The 20,109-nt window shown below is 43.2% G+C and overlaps 1 protein-coding gene across 3 annotated transcripts in view; it reads right to left on the reverse strand.

Annotated features, from left to right (window-relative positions):
• Positions 1–20,109, reverse strand: part of SPATA13 (spermatogenesis associated 13) — a 153,652-nt gene that overhangs the window by 31,239 nt on the left and 102,304 nt on the right. The window contains exon 1 of one of the 3 annotated variants that reach the window (XM_030813238.1): positions 4,803–5,027. The exons of the other annotated variants lie outside the window; for them this stretch is intronic. Within the exon in view, the coding sequence (XP_030669098.1) occupies positions 4,803–4,857 (55 nt within the window). The 5' untranslated portion in view covers positions 4,858–5,027. Of the gene's footprint in view, positions 1–4,802; positions 5,028–20,109 lie in introns of those variants that run through there. 3 annotated transcript variants of the gene reach the window in all.

A 20,109-nucleotide genomic window follows, 5' to 3' on the forward strand; every position in this document is an offset into this window, starting at 1 on the left:
CCTCAGGTGATCCACCTGCCTTGGCTTCCCAAAGTGCTGGGATTACAGGCGTGAGCCACTGCACCTGGCCCAAAAAGCCATTTTTGAAAATGATCTTGTAAACAAGAAGCAAAGACTGCTCCAAATTGAAATCAGTTTTAAAACCCCAAATGCCTACATACAATCAATATGAGAGCAGACAGAGCAGGCTCCTTCTACAACACTTTCTGCAGCTTCAGTCAGGTAGAAGGAGCACACCCTTGGTCATCAAAACTGCGTGCTGACCATCGGCGCCTCTCTGACTGGGGACAATTCCAAGAGAACACATCTGTTCCACAGAGTACTATCAATTCCAAAAATGTAATAAAGTGAATTTATGATGCTGTTGTTTAATAACCATGGTTAACCATCACTCCTAGTAACACTGCCCTCTGGGGGCCCCTGATTCCTGGGGCTGCATCGGTCCTTCCCCAGTCCATCCCTTACACAAACGTCTCATCTTCCTCCCCATCTCTGCTTTCCTCCTGGCTGCAGCTGTCAGCGAGTAGAATGCCCCAGTCCACATTTTCAGCCCTGGCCACTTATAGCTTTAGGAACTACTACAGAGAACAACGTGGTAGCCATAGAGGAGGTGTCATTTTTTTAAATTGGAAGGATTGTTACAAATACAGTTAGAGAAGACATTAGGGCAAAAAAAAAGCCCCTGATTTATAAGTGGGGGAGGGTAGTCCTGGTGAGGGTGTGATAACAGGGTGGAGGTTGAGGTGTTCTGTTAAATGAAAGGGAGGTGAGATCTAACACAGCCCTTAAACATCAGGCACTTGGCAAGAAGGAGACATAGATTTAGCTATTTTCAAGAGGCACTCTCCAACACTGCCTAGCTAATGAGCAGCTGGTTCCCGGCCAGCATCTCCCACCCAGCATCACTCCTTGGTGGGGAATTTCCCCTCCCTTGACTTCAGGGAAATTCCCCCACCCTTAAAATAATCTGCTAAAACCATGTATTTGAGAAAACCTCTTGCTGATCGCCCAGACTTCCTCAGAGTTGAGATAAGCCACTCTGACTTCCCATCTTAAAAACGGAAATGGCAAGCCCAGGCAGGCAGCTCGTGTTCACAGCTAGGAGCAGCTGTCATGGGCTGCTGCTCTGTGGGCTGAAACTATGGGTGGACCCCAAGAGCTCAGGCCATGGAGATGCACACAGAGGGAATGAGCTGGGTCACAGGAACTGACAACGTCAAAACATGACGCATGACTTCCAGGGTCCATTCCCCTTCAGTGGTTCCCAAACATCCAGGGCCCGTGGCATCTAATCACATGGAAAACGTTTAGAAAAATAAAGATCCTCCCCTGCCCTGGGCCACTGAGTCAGGTTGGGTGGTGGGGGTAGGGGGAAGGATGTTTGCTGAGAATTTATCTTGAAAAGCTCCTCAAATGATTCTGACACCTGGAAAAATTTGGGAACCACTGGACCTTCCGGTTAAGCTTACTTAAACCACACCACACGCTCACGTTGTTCCAGGACATATGCCTTTTGTTGCCTGTCCATGCAGCAAGCCACAAGTTGCAGGCAATGTATTCTAATTGCATTGGCTGGAAACCTCTGCGTTAGCCAATGTGTACCACTGAATGTTCCTTGTTCCAATGAATAGGACAAAATCCATTCATCTATCCATGCTGACCTCTCCACCTGGAGCAACTTCCCCACCCAAAACAGCCCATCAAATTCTGGCTCATCCTTCAAAAGTTTAACCATTGGCCAGGCACAGTGGCTCCTGCCTGTAATCTCAGCACTTTAGGAGGCTGGGGCAGGAGGATTGCTTGAGGCCAGGAGTTCAAGACCAGCCTGGGCAACATAGCAAGATCCCATCTCTATTTAAAAATAACTTAAAGAAACAAAAACCAAACAACAAACAAAAGTTGTAACCATCATTACTTGGTGATGGTTCCATGACTTTTCAGCTCCCTGATCCTCTGCCATAACAATATCTGCCTTTGATGTTCTATAAACCTGTTAGACTAACCTCTTTTAAAATATGTATCACATTTACATTATAGTTATTATTAAGTTTATATCTGTCCCTTTATATCCTGCCCCTACTCTTATCCTAGCTATGACTTTCTCAAGGACAAGGAACATGCTTAATAGTCAGTGTTCGGTGACTGAATTAAAGTATGAAATATGTTTCATGCTCCCGAATGTAAACTGTTACATTTGGAAACTGTTACATGTTGGAAAAGTCACTAGTATTATCTAATCTAGACTTTCAAGCCATTCTTCACAAATAGTATTTTTCAATCTTTTAAACATGTGGACAACAATAAGATGAAAAGGAATCCTAGAAACGGACCTATTAACTCTCACTGATAATCTGTTATTAATGTCTAAGGAGCTTTTAAAAATCATTCTCCTAATGTATAGCTTCACATCAGTATTCAAATTAGGGCCCTGCGTCCTGGGCAGCCAACACCCCACCGGCTCCAGACCCCACAACCAAGCCAGCAGCTCCACTCCCTCCTGCTCTCAAAACTCAGCCTCTGTCCCGTCTCCAGTTCAGAGCTGGGGCGTTGGCTCTGGGCTTCTTTGTGTCTTGCGGTGAGCTCTTAGGTTTTACCTTTGACTTGTCCCACAGTGCCTGTCTTCTGTTCTCAGCCAGGAGCTGCTTGTCCTGGGGCTGCTGGCTCTGAGCACGGCTCCTCCCGTCCACCCTGGCTGACACCTGCGGATCCATCCTGGGCCCTCTCCTCTGCTCTGCCGCTCCCTGACAGCTCTCTGGGCTGGTGTCTCGTCAGCCCTCCGAGTTTCTGACGGCTGCCCAGCTGGCTGGACAGACCTGAGCAATCAGCCATCTGGCTTCCTGGCATCTTAATGCGCGCCAGGCACTGCGCTCAGCGCTGGAATAAATCCTCTTGCGAGCCTCACAAGCATCTTGGAGTGCTGCTGTCTGGTTATGAAGGAGGAAACTGTGGCTCAAAAAGGTTAAGTAACTTTCCCCAAGTTGCGGGGCTGGATTCAAAGCCAGGTGTGTCTGCCAGCAAAGCAATCCTGCTATGAGCCTGTCTCAGGCTTGGCTTCAACTCACACTGACAGGAGAACAGGACAGGATAGCACAAGATGGCAGACAACCCACAAACCCGCCCTCCCTGACATGGCGTCCTCCTGGGAGCCACTAGGCTGTCCCTCAGGGTCTTTCAGAGCCCCACAACCCCTCCCCTGCCCCCTGCCCTCTCAGGGCTCTCAAATGAAAGAAAACCACCATAGGCAAGCTTTATTATTTGTTTTAAATATGGTGCTTGTTGTCATTTGATTACATGTATTCACTCAGTATAGCGCGTATAGGAGTGGCAACAGTTTCCGCAGTGCACTGACCCAGGCCCCTCTCAGAAAGGCAGGTGAGGGACTGCTGCAGAGGGTCAAGGCCGCAGAGGGCAGATTCTGGCATGCTGCTTCTCCAGCAGCACTGAGGGAGCACCGCTCAGAGCCGAAGGCTAGGTCGGGCCCCCCTTGGCCTCCCCTCCGTGGAAGGGGGTGGAGGAATGCTGGAGGAGAGCCGGGGGCCACCTGCCCCCCGCCCCTGCCTGTTCATGCTGGCTGCACTCCCGGTGGGAATGAACACGCCCCTGCTCAAGGCCATGGGTGCAGGAACCCTGGGAGGGAGCACCCGCATGTCCGCTTCCTCCACCGGGTCTTGCCAGTGCCGTCTCGCTAGCATTACCGAGCCCTCTCACTCATGTGGTCTGTGTTCTCAATATAGAAATCGCCGGGCAACTTTTTTTTTTCCTTTTTCTAAATTTTGGCTCGTAAAATGGAGTATACATCAGTCTTGTTTTGATAATCCACCAGACACAGAAGCCGTAACCACATCCCTGCTTTCTCTCTGCCAGCACAGAAACCAATCAAAACAAGGAAGAAAGCACAAACTACAAACTGTACTGCTCTGACAGGGCCCCAGGCTGCCTTGAGCTGCCATCTACGGTTCCCATTCATTTCAGGCGAGGCGCTGGCATCTATTTAGGGAAAAAACAGAGACAAGATCTGTTTCTAAAGCATCCTATTGTATCCATGTAGTGCAGCCAGGGAAAAGTCTGTCTGTGAAGTCTTGTTTTTTCTGACTTCCTTTTAAGAATGTGAGGATTAGAGTTGATGGCTTCCTAGTGTGAGAGTACAATGTTTCTTTCACATTTAAATAGTCCAAATAGTCCAATACTCACAGAATAGACAAATAGACAATACTCACAGAAATACTAAAAAGAAAGCGGGAGATAAGGCACAAAGCAGTAAGCAAATACTGGGTAATGTCACTTTAGAAACAGGAAACTATTTTTCAAAGATCAGTTCACAGCCTTAAACCTCACACATCCTCAATCAGCAAGAAACATTCTTATACACACCAACAATAATCTCTTGAATAAAGGAATTTCATGTAATAGAAGCAAAAACCAGTAACAATATCAGCAGCAAAACCATTAACAATATTAGCGGCAAAACCCAGACCTCCTACTCAGGAAGGATGGTTCAGGCTTGATTCTTATGATTTTCTACTCCAAACAAGCAACTGTGTCATAAACAAAACCAATTTCTTCAACTGACTATGTCCACAACTAAAACTATCCTCAGCACCCTTTACTAGAAGAGTGAGCTTTTCCCCACAGGCTCACACCTGACAAGCAGCAGAGAGAGAGACAGAGTGAGAGAGAGAGAGCGGGGAGGGGGGGCAGGGAGAGAGAGAGAGAGAGAGAGGGAGAAAGAACTGCAACTTGGGAAGGAAAGAGCTGAATCGGCAACATGTCACAGTACAACAACCCATTCTCTGCACACATACCCAAGTGAAGGCTTTCCAGACTCCAGAATCTTGCTATCTCTCTTCTAGCTACCATCCTTCTGTTCGGAAAACAGCAACCTTCAGAGCAGGACTGGGGTGTGACTGAGGAGCCGGTCCCCAAGCATCACAGAGGACTGCACAGGCTGGCAGCTACGGGAACTGCAGAAATCGCTTATTCACTGCTTTGACGCTGTTGCGTTCCCGGCCAGAGCCTGCCCAGAAACTGACAGCTGGCTCCACACTCCGTGTGACCAAGGGTTAGTGGCTACAGTGACATTGCGGGGGCCTTCAGGAGACAATTCTAAACTAAGGCAAAACCTATACACACCAAAGCCAAACACACTCACAAGCCATCAGGTGCTGTCGAGAGCCTTCAGTGAAGGTAGGAGAAACGGTGTGTGCTGCTTTTAACTACAAAACCTAAACCTGAGTTAAACTTTCAGAGAGCTTTTCAAAAGGTATTTATTTCACAAGAAAAAAGCACAGGGGTCACTTAGTTCAAAAATACAGTTAGGCTTTCACACCGTGGTATGACAAAAATTTGAGTTATGACATTACATTAAATTAGCTATAAATTTATGAAATCACTTTAAAAGAGGGATTTTGTTCAAAAGGTATACATGTAAAGGCATACATGTAAAGGTATACATGTAAGTTCTCTCCAGGTAATATATTCTGGGTTGTTTTTATTTCCTCTATACTCTTCTATACTTTCCAAATTATCCACAACGAGCAAGTCTTTCATATTGTGAAATGACTGTTAACAAAGAGTGAGCTTCCTTCCATTTCCCCATAAGCAGAAAACACTGCCTTTTTAACTTTATGAACAATTAGGTAATATATATAATCCCAACTACTCAGGAGGATGACGCAAGAGGATTGCTTAAAACCAGGAATTCATGGCCAGTCTGGGCAACATAGCAAGGCCCTATCTCTAAAAAAAAAAAAGAAAAAGTCTGGGCAAGGTGGCTCACACCTGTAATCCCAACACTTTGGGACTTTGGGAGGCCAAGGTGGGAGGATCAATTGAGCCCAGGAGTTTGAGACAAGCCTGGGCAACATAGTGAGGCCCCGTCTCTACTAAAAAAAAAAAAAAAAAATTATATTAGCTACGCATAGTGGCATGTGACTGTGGTCTCAGCTACTCAGGAGGCTGAGGTGGGAGGACTGCTTGAGCCCAGAAGGGGGAGGCTGCAGTAAGCTATGACTGTACCACTGTACTCCAGCCTTGGTGACAGAATAAGATCCTGTCTCTAAAAATAAAAACAAAAAATTAGCTGGGCAGAGTGGCACACGCCTGTCATCCTAGTTACTCAGGAGTCTGAGATGGGAGGATCACTTGAGCCCAGGAGTTCGAGGTTGCAGTAAACTATAATCACACCACTGCACTCCAGTGTTGAGTTATAGAGCTAGATCCTGTCTCTAAAATAGATACATACATACATACATACATGTTAAACAAGTGATAGTGCCAATTAGTAAAATGCATGCTTTATAGTGATGAGCTTTGGAGTCAGACTGCCTGTGTTCAAAATCTGCTTTCCCGTAACAAAATTAGGGAAAGTTTCCAAGTCTCTAGGCAGCTCACTTTCCACATCTGCGGAGTGGTAATAACACCAATCAATAATCCTCACAGAGTTACTTGAGAACATATTAATGTTTAGAGAAGCACTGGCTCTTCATTGGGGATTAATAAATGTTAGCTGTCACGCTGCTGCTGTTGCTCCAAAAAACCTGAGGTCCCTTAATAACATGCTAGTTCCCAGAGAAATCACAGCATGAACTCAGAATGGAAAGCTGTATGATTAGTCATAACACACATGTTGAGTATATACTATATCGTAGACTTTTCTTATCTTCAAATATCTGTGGCTATTTCTATTGATCTGGTGCATCCCACCCTTAAATCCAGGTAAGGACAGTTTTCTGGGAAACTCATAGCCTTAGTAACCCGCACTACAAGTGAAAAACACACACGATCACACAAACTCTTATGACCAGTTCAGCTGAAAATCTTTTTCTTCGAGAAATTTTATTTATTTTATTTTGAGACAGAGTCTCGCTCTGTCACTCAGGCTGGAGTGCAGTGGCACGATCTTGGCTCACTGCAACCTCCACCTCCCGGGTTCAAGTGATTCTCCTGCCTCAGCCTCCTGAGTAGCTGGGATTACAGGTGCACACCATCATGCCAGGCTAATTTTTGTATTTTTAGTAGAGATGGGGTTTCACCATGTTGGCCAGGCTGGTCTCAAACTCCTGACCTCAGGTGGTCCGCCCACCTCGGTCTCCCAAAGTGCTGGGATTACAGGCATGAGCCACTGCGCCCAGCATCTTACAGGAATTTTAAAAGATGATTTAAAAGAGGCAAATACTTAAGATGTTTAATAGACAATTCATTCAATAGAGGCATATTCTCAATAAAGGTGGTAGTTTATTAAATTATAGACTCGAAAGACTCCTTGATATTGTTTTTCACAGCAGACTACTCTCTCTCTCGTGTAAAGTCTCCTAAGTTTATCTCATGGAATACCAGTTGCATAATATGCTCCAAGAAAAGAGTTTGAAAACCACTGTATATTGTATCTACCTTTTGCACATCCTACAGGATTCATCAGTAATCACAGGCTCTAAAAAGTTCCCACTGACAGCTGTGCCATCTTGTTTAACATAGAATTTAACAATTGTATTTGGCCATGACGCTCTTTTTTTATGACAACACATATTACTACACCAAAAGAAAGTATCCTCTGGCCTTGCCACTCACAGTAGGGCCCATAGACCAGCGGCATCAGCATGACCGGGAGCTGGTGAGAAATTCAGATTCCTGGGTCCTGCTCCAGGTCTGTAGAATCAGAATCAACATTTTAACAACATCCCAGGTCATTCAAATGCACATTCAGTTTTCAGAAGTGTTGTTCTAGGCAACTCAAGGGACTATACAACATACTTGGAGAAGCACTGCCATGAGGCAAAATCTTGAATATCAGTATCTTTTCTCATCAATTGAGAAAGTAGCGAAGACCATGGAATGAATGGGTGGGCTTGAGTTTAGTCAGAATGAAAAGGTAAAATGCATAATACTCAGATACAAAGCAGCAGAAAGTAGGAATTAATTCTCAAGGTTATCCATTCCAACAAAGCCTAAATTCCAGAAGGAGGCAAATAAAATCCAGTGTTTTCATTTTCTACAATTTTTTTTTCTTTTGTTAAAATCATTAGTTTTCAAAAAGCAAAAGCTCTCTTGGCCTCATTTTCTTAGAACTTGGTAGGGGGCTGTTTGCTCACTTTCACTTTTTATTAGCATCTGGTACAAGAGGACAGTTTCTGTTTCCCAAGCACTTTCTCTCAATCCAGAGACAGGGTGAGGGCACTAGACTAACATCCTTGGGATTACAGGATCTTAAACCAGAGGTATTCACTGGAGATTACTGTGTAGGCAAAACAAAATAAAAAGAAGGAAAACAAGTAAATAAACAAAGACTGCCTTGAAATGAGGTATCTTCTCAAAGGATGTGACCCAACAACCCTTTTATGTCCCCACCAGCTTGGATATGACCCCATTACCAAGGACTACAGGAGAGGTGCTAGATGGAGGAGCCCCAGGGAAGAGAGTCACACTATTCTGTGGCAAAGGACTACCATCAACTTTAGGAAATAGGCTCAAGGATGGGCACATCAGCCAGCCACCCTCCTAAGATAGTTTCGGAAGAAGCTACTACTAATGTAGAAGGGGCATGACAGAACAAGGAAATAGGACTTTTAATTTTTTTTTTTTTTTTAGTGATGAGATCCTACATTTACCAGATCAGTAAGAATGCTACAACAAAAACCTAAACCACAGTTTAAAGAAGCCTTAAAATCCTGGCTGGGCATTGGTGGCTCACACCTATAATCCCAGCACTTTGGGAGGCTGAGGTGGGAGGATCACTTGAGACTGAGAGGTTGAGGCTGCGGAGAGCTGAGATTGTACCACTGCACACCAGCCTGGGTGACCTGCCTTGAAAAAAAAAAAAAAAAGAAAGAAAAAAGAAAAATCCAACCCCCAAATTAATCTCTTCTCTTTGGATAAGATACAACTACCTCACTGGAACTGGGAAATGACCATCACTGATTATTGGCAACACTGAAAGGACTAAGCACAGGTATCAGATCCGTAGGTAGGAGTGGAGATATCCAACTTACATATTAATATGAAATGTTGAGAAATCAGAGAGGACAAAATAAACACTGAGGACTGCATGTGGTGGCTCATGCCTTGATCCCAGCACTTTGGGAGGCCAAGGTGGGAGGATCACCTGAGGCTAGGAGTTTGAGACCAGCCAGAGCAACATAGTAAGACCCCATTCTCTACAAAAAATAAAAAAATTAGCCCAGCTTGGTGACACATGCCTTGAGTCCCAGTTGCTCAGGATGCTAAGGTGAGAGAATCCCTTGAGCCCAGGAGTTCGAGGCTGCAGTGAGCTATGATTGGGCCACTGCCCTCCAGCCTGGGTGGTAGAGCAAGAAATTATCTCTATAAAAATAAAAGTTAATTTTTAAAAATAATGTTGAAAACACATAGGATTTTATGAACAATTTTATTCTATAGATACAGAAAGTTATTTTTGGTAAGCTGGTCCCAAAACCCATATATATTTACATACATATGGGAAAGAAATGTCATAAAATTCTTGGAGAGGCAAGTTAGTAGCAGTATCTCAAACTCAGAACAGTAGTCAGCACTTGACCTCGCCAGGAGGATTTCTGCAGACTGAGGAGGTTCATTAAGGTTCTTGAGATTGAGTGGCCATTAAGGTTCCTTTGAGCTCCACATTTCTGGTATCTTCTTATTTTAAGTATGACATGGTAGATATTTTCTTCTATGACCACCTCCTGATTAAGTGCAGAGAGATGACCAACACCAAAGTTTCCCACCTGCTGCAGCTTCCCTGCTGTTTCTGCAAAGCAGCAGCCTCCCTTCATGGTACAGACATATCCAGAACCCAGGAATACCCTTGGAACTTTATGTCCCCACTGACTTTAATATGGCCCCATTACCAAGAACTACAGGACACGTGCTAAGCAGAGGGGCAGGCCCCAGGGGAGAGTCATGCTGTCCCCTGGGAAAGCACGGCTATCAGCTTTAGGACATGGGCTGAAGGATGGGCACATCAGCCAAGAACCAAGGCTGCCACGGGCTGGAATGACCCATAATCCCAACTCCCATATGGACAATGACTAACTCAGAATCAGGAGTGACACAGCCAGGACCTGTGGACACCACTGGCCATCTCCCACAGCTGAGATGGGGCTGTATTTTCTAAAGCTGGGATGGGAGAGTCCTTCACAGGAAATAATTTGCTACATTTGCTATCAGTTATTCAGGCCAATGTCCATTCCCATAAATCATCGAGTGCCCAGAGTGACCCCTTCATTCTGAATGGATTAAAGACAAACATGATTATTAATCTACAGGTCACAGTGATGCTACTTTCCAGAGGAACCTGAAAGGCATTGAACGTAACACAGGGCAGGGCATGTCCTAGCACAAACTGATGAGCCGGGTGGATGCTGCTTCAGCAGGCCGACTCCTGTTGGGCAAAGGCAGGCTTAGTTCAGGTCTGACTGAAATGCCACTCAGCAGCCACAGACTCTTCACCACAGGAGGGGCGGACCCCATCATACACAGCTCAGGAAATGGAGCCTGAAGTACAAGGGCAAACTCTGTGAGACTCGCCCTGGCCTGCTTCAAGACAGCTATGAAGAAAAAATGCCTCTCTTCATGCCTTCAAAGCAACTGCTTTTCACCTTGGAGCAATGTGGACCTGAACACACAAAACCAGCGAATATGTGCTCTCGGCGGCTTCAATGAACCCCTTCATCATTCACCCCTACTCAATATCCCACCCTCTCCAAACACAGCTCCAAACAAGATACTTTGGACCTGGGCACTGACTAGAACTCTGATTAATGCAGAAATAAATATAAAATTGTCCTTTAAAAGGTGCCATCTTCAGCTGAAGGCCATTGTTTTCCTGTTCTCTGTAGTAAGCGCATGTGGATTTTTCATCCTTCAGGGCCTAGTACAGATTTCACTTCTTTTCTGTATTTACCCGGTTATCTCCAGATCCTTAGGACCGAGCACATTTCAAACATAACAAGAACACAACAGGGACTGAAGGAATATAACCTTTTTCTTTATCTTAACAGAAGGCAATTATTGGGACATGGTCTTTAAAACTGCCAACAGGCATATCTTTGTGCAAATCAATTAGACAATATTGTGTTTTGTGATGGAGAAAACATACGGGAAACTGAATAGAATGGAAGGCAATCTGTGTTTCTCAGTCTGACCTCATTTGAATGCTAGCTCCACTATCTACTCATTGCATCTTGCTTAGCCAAGCTAGGAAAAGTTTCTGAATATTTCTAAGGCCCGACCTTGTCTGTAAGATCAGGCCAGGAATATGTACAGAGTGCTACTGGCTCTTGGTGGTGGTTCGCTAGATGTTTAGCTGTCTCGCTCTGCTTCCTCTGACTTTTAATACTCTTTCTTCTTCTTTTAAAATCCAATTTCTGAAGCTTAGTAATAAGACAGATGATATTTTCAATAACTTTTACTTTTTAACTCTAGCAGTTGAGAACTGAGAATGCTTTAACTGCTAGAAGATGAAATTTCATGAGCTTGCCAAAAAAAAAAGTTTAATACTTCATGTTTTTCTGAGACAAGAAATAGAACACTATATTCCTTCTAAAAAATCTTGATGATAGGCAACAATGAGGCATGAAACACCAACTAAGATAACTGCTATGCAGCTAATACAATCTCCAAGACTTGCAGACAATATGGTTTTGGGCACTAAAGGCCATATTTGTAGTCCTTGTTCCTGCATACAGAAGCCTTTCATAATTTCTAAATTCCTTCAGACTCTGTGGAATCCAGGCTGTCTCACAGCAGTTAGAAGACAGGGATTTTACTATAGGCAGTCTTAGCAGTCAGGAAAACACTTGCTGCGAGTACTGGTAAGTGAACTGATTCATCTTGTTTTGTATGTAAATACAGTTGGCCCTCTGTATCTGTGGGTTACACATCTGTGGACTCAACCAACCGCAGATTGAAAACATTTAAAAAACTGTGACTGTACTGAATATGTACAGACTTCTTTCTTGTAACTATTCCCTAAACAATGCATTATAACAACTATTTACATAGCATTTACACTGTATTAATATCAGGTCTTTCAATAATCTAGAGGTGATTTAAAGTATATGGAGGATGGGCATGGGTTATATGCAAACACTAGGCCATTTTATATCAGGGACTTTTGCACAGCCTTGGAGTTTGATGTCTGCAGAGTCCTGGAACCAATCCCCCTCAGACAACCAGGGATGACTGTATAATCAACAGCCAATATTCCTTGGCATGAGTATAAAGTGAGATGTAGGGGGAGAAGGGAACGTGGCAAGGCTCATGGCATCACCACCTAACAATCCAAGTGCTCCGTCACCAATTCTCCAACCAGCTTTCCTGAGAGCTCCGCTGCTATCACGCAACAGGCACTAAGCAAGTAAATCCCGAGTTCCTATTTTCCCTCTGATTCTTTATTGAAAGAAAATATTTGAAAATTGATTTGAGTAAAACGCAGAAGCAGCAAGAGATAATTCAAAAAACAAGAGAACAAAAAGATGTTATGGGATGCTTAAAGTCATTTCAAAGGCATCACACACACCTCAACACCTGCTATGGCTTTTCTTTTTTTCCTTCCTTTTAACAAAAAATTTAGTGGAGTCTCTGGGTGATACATTGAAAAATCGTTAGATAATACCTAAAACTTGCAGCCCAGACAATCTATAAAAAAAACCCAGGCAAGTTTCTTTTTTTTTTCAAATAAACTGAACATATGTATTTTAAATTTGCTTAACTTATATTTGGATAATAAACAGTATATTATTCCATACAGACTCCAAGTACTCTAGGACTTTACTAAGTAGACTAAATGACTTGTCTAAGCTAACTTGTTGATTAGCGCAGTTCAATCAGTAACTCAGAACTCTGGATGTAAACAGTTTCCTGCTCATCACTGCCTTTGTCTCCTGTGTAGTTAATGCTTCCCTAATTAATTAGTAATAGTTACTGCACACTTACTGGTGTGCCAGGTCATTCTTCCACATCTGTGGGACAGATCATATTAATTTCTCCCATTACAGATAAAGACATGAAGACTTTGAGATTAAGTGACTTGTCCAAGGATTGGGATTACACTCTTACTTTTAGACCAAAAGGTCTGTTAGTGAGAAAATTAACTTTCATAATAATTAGGACAGAATAAGGCTAGAATATCTATGAGTAACCTCCCTTTTGTGATGCACTTAGGCTATGAATCAAGAATTCTTACTGCCTTATTCTATTGACAGTCCTAAGGAAAAACAGAAATATGGTGTGATCTGATCAAACTATCAGTGCATAAATTTGTTATTCCAACAAATTAGAAGTAGGATTTTAACAACCACAAAAGAGCTAAAAAAAAAACAACTTTGTTTTAAACAAACAAACAAAAAATACAAAGAATTTGAATAAATTTCTTTACTACAAGACTTTTCAAAGAAATAAGTTTCAGTAATTTCTCATAATTCAATTAATTTCGTTTAAAAAATCAAATTTGAAACAACATAAGCGCTTCCTATGATTAAATTCTCCGACTTCCTAAATGTTGGGGATTAATATCTATTCTAAATCAAGAAATGGAAATTTCTGATGTGTAATCTTCCCATCTCTTTGAAAAACATTCAGTGAGAATAAACGCTGACACATTCATACTAACAAACTTTCAGATACTGGTAATATATAGACAAAATAATTGTTAATATCATAGCCTAACAAATTGTTTTTCATTAGTCCTGAGCCTTTATGGGATATTTTGAGCTATAAAATCAGAAAACCATCAACACAGCTTAAGCAAAATAGATGAAATACCTCAATTTTAAGACAACTCCCTCAACATCCCGCCTAGCACTGAACTGCTGAACTCAAACTGTTTTTTTTTTTTTTTTTTTTTTTTAAGGGCACTAAGCTCCTCCCTGCCGCTGGATCCAGTGGGCATTTTTCTCTCTACACTTTGGTGCATTTGACAGTGCGAACCACTCTCACACCTGGAAGCCCTGGCTTCCTTTGACATATGGGACATCGCTTACCTGCCTGGCTACTTTTTTTCTATTTTCTTTGTGAATTTCTTTGCCTTCACTGGTCCCCAAATGTTGGTCCTCAGAGCACGGTTCAAGATCCTCTTCTCATTTTTACCCCCACTCATATCACACTCCTTCCTAGAGTTTTAAGAACCACTTTGCTGATGACTCCCAAATCTTCATCTCTAACTTTGGGTCCCCCTCCTCAAAATCAGAGCTTCAAAATCAAGGATATGGTGATGTCATCTTCATCGAGCTACCCATAGGTCGCTCTGACTTGACCTGCCTGGAATGGAGTAAGCTCCCCAACTGACCAACATGCTCTTCTCCTAGGCTCCCCATCAGCCAGGCATCAGAGGCAGCACGGATGGCTGCTCCCTGGCCCCAAACATCCAGACAATCACCTCGACCTCTCAGTTCTTCATATCTCCAGTGCCACTGTCATCTTCCGAGGCAACAGACTCCTGAGGTCTCCAGTCCTCCATGATCCAGCCAATGATCTCTCTGAAATGCACATCTGATCATCTCACGGCCCTCAAAAGCCCTCAGTGGCTCCCAGTTGCCCAGGCTCTGTCCTCCCAGGGAGCCTGACCTTAGGGGAGGCCCACCTCTCAGCCTCCTCCTCTGCATCCTGCTACAGCCTTGACCTGGAGCTGAGGTCCTCTGACTTATAGCAATCGGGCTGCCTAAAAGCCCTAAGCCAAAAAAAGTGCCCCATGCACGCATGCCATGAATATAACTTAAGGCATACATAGGTGCAATCACTCACCTTTGTCATGACGTAGGACAAGGCTCCCTGTGTACGATCCACTGACTAGAATTCTGCATTGTCTCCTGTACAATCCACACCCATATGCGTCCACTATGATTTCCAGTTCTGGCTTCTTTAACGTTTAGCAATAAAACCAGAGACACTGGCGAAACAATCTGAATATAGACTCCTCGATTTTTGCATTTTTTCCAAGCTGTCAATTCTCATCTAATTTGATAGAATTTTCTTTAACAATTCACTTTTATTGAGTTTCACTGGGTTTCTCCAAAGTATTCTATTTCATTGTCAGAGATGCCAAGTCCCCTTTCAGTCTCATATTCACATTTTATTTGCTTACATAATATCTAAATCAGTTCCATATCATCATAATAAAGCAACTGCCATAAACAGGCTTGGTGGGGTCATGCCCTTGACTGCTGGTGAGGATACAACTCTACTTGTGGGACCAGTGAAGAGGAGCCAGGAAGGCAAGCGCAGGCCACACTGCGGGATCTGCCACCTCCTTACAGAGGCCTGGAGGACACTGTGACCTGACCAGTGCAGTTTTCTCTTGGGCTACCCTACTTTCAATTTCTCAGATGTGCTCTCCCTTCTCTGGCCTCCACTTTTTGCGTGGAACACACTCCCCCTAACAACAAACTTAATCTAACTCCCTTCATCCCTCAAGCCTCATTTGAGGTCATTTCCTCCATGAAGGCTTGGGACAGCCCAGATCCGACTGACATGCTCCCTGTTTACACTCAGCATGTGTGCAGTTGTGTGGTTTTTCCACCACACTGCATCCATCCACCACACTAGCAGCTCTGTAGGAACACTCTCTAGCTTCCTCAGAACTGCCCAGCCTCTGGTACTGTGCCTCATTTATAATAGGGACATATGTATTTGTTAAATGGATCAAAATCAAGGAAGTATCTTGAAAACCAAAAGCACATTTAAAATCCAACTCAGGCCGGGTGTGGTGGCTCACACCTCTAATCCCAGTACTTTGTAAAGCCAAGGTGGGAGGCCAGGAGTTTGACACCAGTCTGGGCAACAGAGTGAGACTCTGCCTCTAAAGAAAATCTAAAATAATAATAATAATACAATAAAATAAAATACAGTTCAGAAAGGTTCGGAGCACGCTGGACATTTCCTGAGACAATACTGGTTGATTAAGCCCTGCTGGCCCCTCCTATAGCATGTCCCAATAATTTTAAGCTCACCAAAGTATCATGATGTTGAGCTGATGAGGTTTTACAACCAATACTAATCCCTCAATAGAGAAAAGTAAATAAATACATAAATAAGTAAGTCTTTTCCATTTCTAAGGGGATGCATACATTCAGTACAAAATCAAACAGAAAAAACCAGAGCGGTAGACAGGGAAAGAATGTCACCCCCTGAATGGTAATCCCCAATTGTACTTTGAAACCACTGGGCCTTAAACACTCTGGAAAATGTCTTGGTACATTTTTGTTTTTTCTTTATACAGACCAACCTCAATTCTGTGCAGAAAATATCTACCAGAGTAAGAAAGCAAGTGAGGCTCTGGGGACTGTTTGGGGACGGCAGGTGGGGATGGCTCCCCTTGGCAGCCACATGGGTGGAAGCCCCTTGCTCTGCCCCCTCCCTGCAGACAGCAGCAGAAAGATGCACTGATCTGTTCACAAAAAGAGCCCCCATAAGATTCCCTAAGACCTTTGGGAGCTGTGGTCTTCCCCATTCTCTCGGGCTTAGCAAGGAGGTAGCAGCATTCCTGCAGGGTCACTCACACGTGCCTGTTGGGCCCCAGGGGTTCTTGGGAGGCCCAGCACCCAGCTCAGAGTGCACAAGGCCAGGCATGAGACGAGATGCCCACGGGCAGCCTGCAGATGCTTATCAAAACTACAGCTTACGCATATGGATGGTCCACCCCAAGGATGCTAACCTTGCCCCCCAAAGGCTAGCTAGGATATGCTCTCCTTTTATCAATTTCCTGCCCTGGCAAAGCTCCTGACATGGACCTGAGTAGTGGAAGAGCAGTAACCTTGATCGTACGGGGAAGATGACCTGTTTCTGTGGTAGAAAGTGTTCTGTTTAGAACTCAGCATTTCTTTTAAAATAGTCCTTTGTTTGTTTTTGTGGTAAAAGGGAAAATGTAACATGCTGGATTTACCACTAAGACATTTATTTTCAAAATTTAAGTATCTTATTCCTTACTCATATCTCTAACTTTTCAGTCTCTTTTTTTTTAGCAGAGAGGAGGTCTCGCTCTGTTGCCCAGGCTGGAGTGCAGTGGTGCGATCTTGGCTCGCTGCAACCTCTGCCTCCCAGGCTCAAGCAATCCTCCCATCTCAGCCTCCTGAGTAGCTGGGACTACAAGCAAGCACCACAACTCTTGGCTAATTTTTTGTATTTTTAGTAGAGACGGGGTTTCGCCATGTTGGCCAGGCTGGTCTCAAACTCCTGGGCTCAAGTGATCTGCCCACCTCAGCCTCCCAAAGTGCTGGGATTACAGACATGAGCCACCATGCCTGGTCTTTTTTTTTTTTTTGAGATGAACTCTTTATTCTCATGGTAAACTCTGGTATAAACAAGGACCAATTTTGCACATCTGTGACACTTTTTACTTGCTTTCTTATTGACAAGCAGAATCCAGAATTCTTTTTTTTTTTTTTTTTTTTGAGATAGAGTTTCACTCTTGTTACCCAGGCTGGAGTGCAATGGCTCAATGTAGGCCCACTGCAACCTCTATCCTCCGTGTTCAAGCAATTCTCCTGCCTCAGCCTCCCAAGAAGCTGGGATTACAGGCATGCGCCACCACACCCAGCTAATTTTGTATTTTTAGTAGAGAAAGAGATGAGGTTTCACCATGTTGGTCAGGCTAGTCTTGAACTCCTAACCTCAGGTGATCCATCACACCCGCCCAGAATCCAGAATTCTTATCGTTTCAGAGCAGGTTTTCAAAAGTGCTCCTCTCTTCACCACTCACTGGCCAGCTCAGACGGGCTTCTCAGACAGGCTGGTTGGCATAAAATTTGGGTCATGCTGTCCCCTTCACAGATCAAGATGGTATTTATTTATAATCTGCCTTTAAAGGACTCAATTTTTGGTTGTTTCCTAGTGAAAAATGTGGATAGGTGGTTATGATTTAGTTTTACAACCTGCCTGCTAGCAATTCGTATTATTATATCACTCTGATAAAGAATGAGTGACTCAGCCTAGCTCACTAGAGGGCTAGACTGGGTCAATTTGCTTCTCTTTTCTAGCTTGCAATAAAGAACTATATTTGCCAAAAAAAAAAGTAAAAATTCAAAAAATCAAATTGAGCAATTACTTCAGTAAGTTAGAAACATTTTTTAAAGCAAGTCAACTTGCCAAGTTTGTGTCCCCTCAAAAAGGGCATTTTCTCTAGTTTTTATGTCTAGCTATTATTGTACCTCATCTTGACGTTCCTCTTTTATTATCTGGCAGTATTACTAAATGCTCTAATATGGTGTACTTACTGGTTAACTAAAGGGCTTTCAAGAAATGTAACAGACCAGGTATCTTTTTTTGAAAGGGGTCTACCCATATCGACTGATTTCGGTGCATCGGTGTGCATTCGTCCTTTGCTTGTCTCTGTGAAGTTCCCGCTCAAGTCTAACAGCGAAGTAAACTGGACACTCTTCTCTCTGGCAGACAAGAAAAGCAAGCTAATCTGAACTCTGGACAAGATAAGGAGAAAGAGAAGCGGAATGGATAATAGAGAAGAAGGGAAATTCAAAGTAAGAATTCTGAAAAGCAATCAAATTTGACTTCTGATCAACATAAACAGACCAGTTAAAGGAGGAAGTATGGTTGGAACCCAATGTTAAGTACAAAAAAATTAGGGTAGGCTGTGATGGAGTAAGTTGTCTCAAATGGAAGAGAAGAGCTTCATTGAAAGTAAAGCAAAGGTGGCAAAGATAATTCCCCAGGAAAATCTTCTAGCAGTGTAGGCATCCTTCCTGAAACCCAAAGAAGGAGAAGCCACAGACACCATCCCCAACAATGCAGTGGTGTTTACAGGTTGTCACTCTTCCCTCCGATAAGGCTCCAGTAAGTGCCACTGAGATTCATTATCCCAACTCTATTATCCCAAATAACACACCCAGTAGCCTACAAACATGACTCAGACCTGTCCCACATGACCTGCCTTCGCAGGCTGTGTGGTTGGCAAGAGGTAAGACAGGTGCTCCAGACAGGGCCAGAGAAAAGTGGTGAGAGAAAGGAAGAGCACAGCACGGCGCTGCCAAGTTCTCAGAGGGGAGGGCTCCATTCACCTAGAAAGACTCTGCCATCATTTCTTTAAAAAAAAAAAAAATTAAATGCAATGTTCAATTTTCTGTATTTTCAGAAAAACTTAGTTGTGGGTACTACTTAATTTGGATAGTTTTTTGTATTATTATTTTAAACTCACATAATAATTGTACAGTGTTTACGGGGTACAGTGTGATATTTCAATATATGTATACAATGTGGAATGAGCAAATCAGGGTAATTAGCATATCATCACCTCAAGCACTTATTTATTTGTATGTAGAACATTTGAATCCTCTCTTCTAGCTATTTTGAACTATACAATACATTGTCATTAACTGTGGTCACAGTAGGACTTATTCTTCCTGTCTAGCTCTATTTTTATATCCATTTACCAATCTTTGGTTATCAAGATTTTGAGAATACTTGACCAGGGAGGAGAAATATACTTTCATTATTATTTAAAAGTTGATACTACAGAAAATTTCAAATACACACAAAAGCAGGTAACACCATGAACCCATGATTATCAATCTTTTGCCAATATTGTTTCAACTATTTCCCACCAACTTTTTTGGAGTATTTTAAAAAAAATCTCACATATCATATTTTATGCAGAAAGTGTTTCACTATCTATCTATAACAAACAAGGACTTAAAAATAACTGCACTATCTTATCCCAACTAACAAAATTAAAAATAATTCCTTCGTGTTGCCAAATATTCAGTTCATCTGAAAATCTCCCCACCATGTCTCAAAATGATGCTTTTACAGCTGGTTTGCTGAGATCAATTTGTGGGCTTACTGAGCTGGATGCCATTCTAGCACTTTGTTGGTATGTAAACCTAAAACCCTTAGTGCATAGAAAGGAAGGAGTTTCAGGACTGAGATGGAAATGCTAGAGATGGTCTATCATGTGAGTCTCACCACCCCTTGGGCTGCATCTCCCATGTGACAGCAGCTTTTATAATTAATGTACTGCTAATCTCTCTAGGCCAGAGATGCTGCTGAGAGATGGTTCCACTGCAATGCAGACCTGGTCCTCCATGGAGGTGGGACATCTGTCATGGGGAAGGTGGGCATAGTTACTATACCACGCAGCAGGGCCAGCTTGGTCATCTGAATGATTTGACC

This window comes from Nomascus leucogenys, chromosome 5, assembly GCF_006542625.1.
Source record: "Nomascus leucogenys isolate Asia chromosome 5, Asia_NLE_v1, whole genome shotgun sequence".
NCBI lineage: Eukaryota > Metazoa > Chordata > Mammalia > Primates > Hylobatidae > Nomascus > Nomascus leucogenys.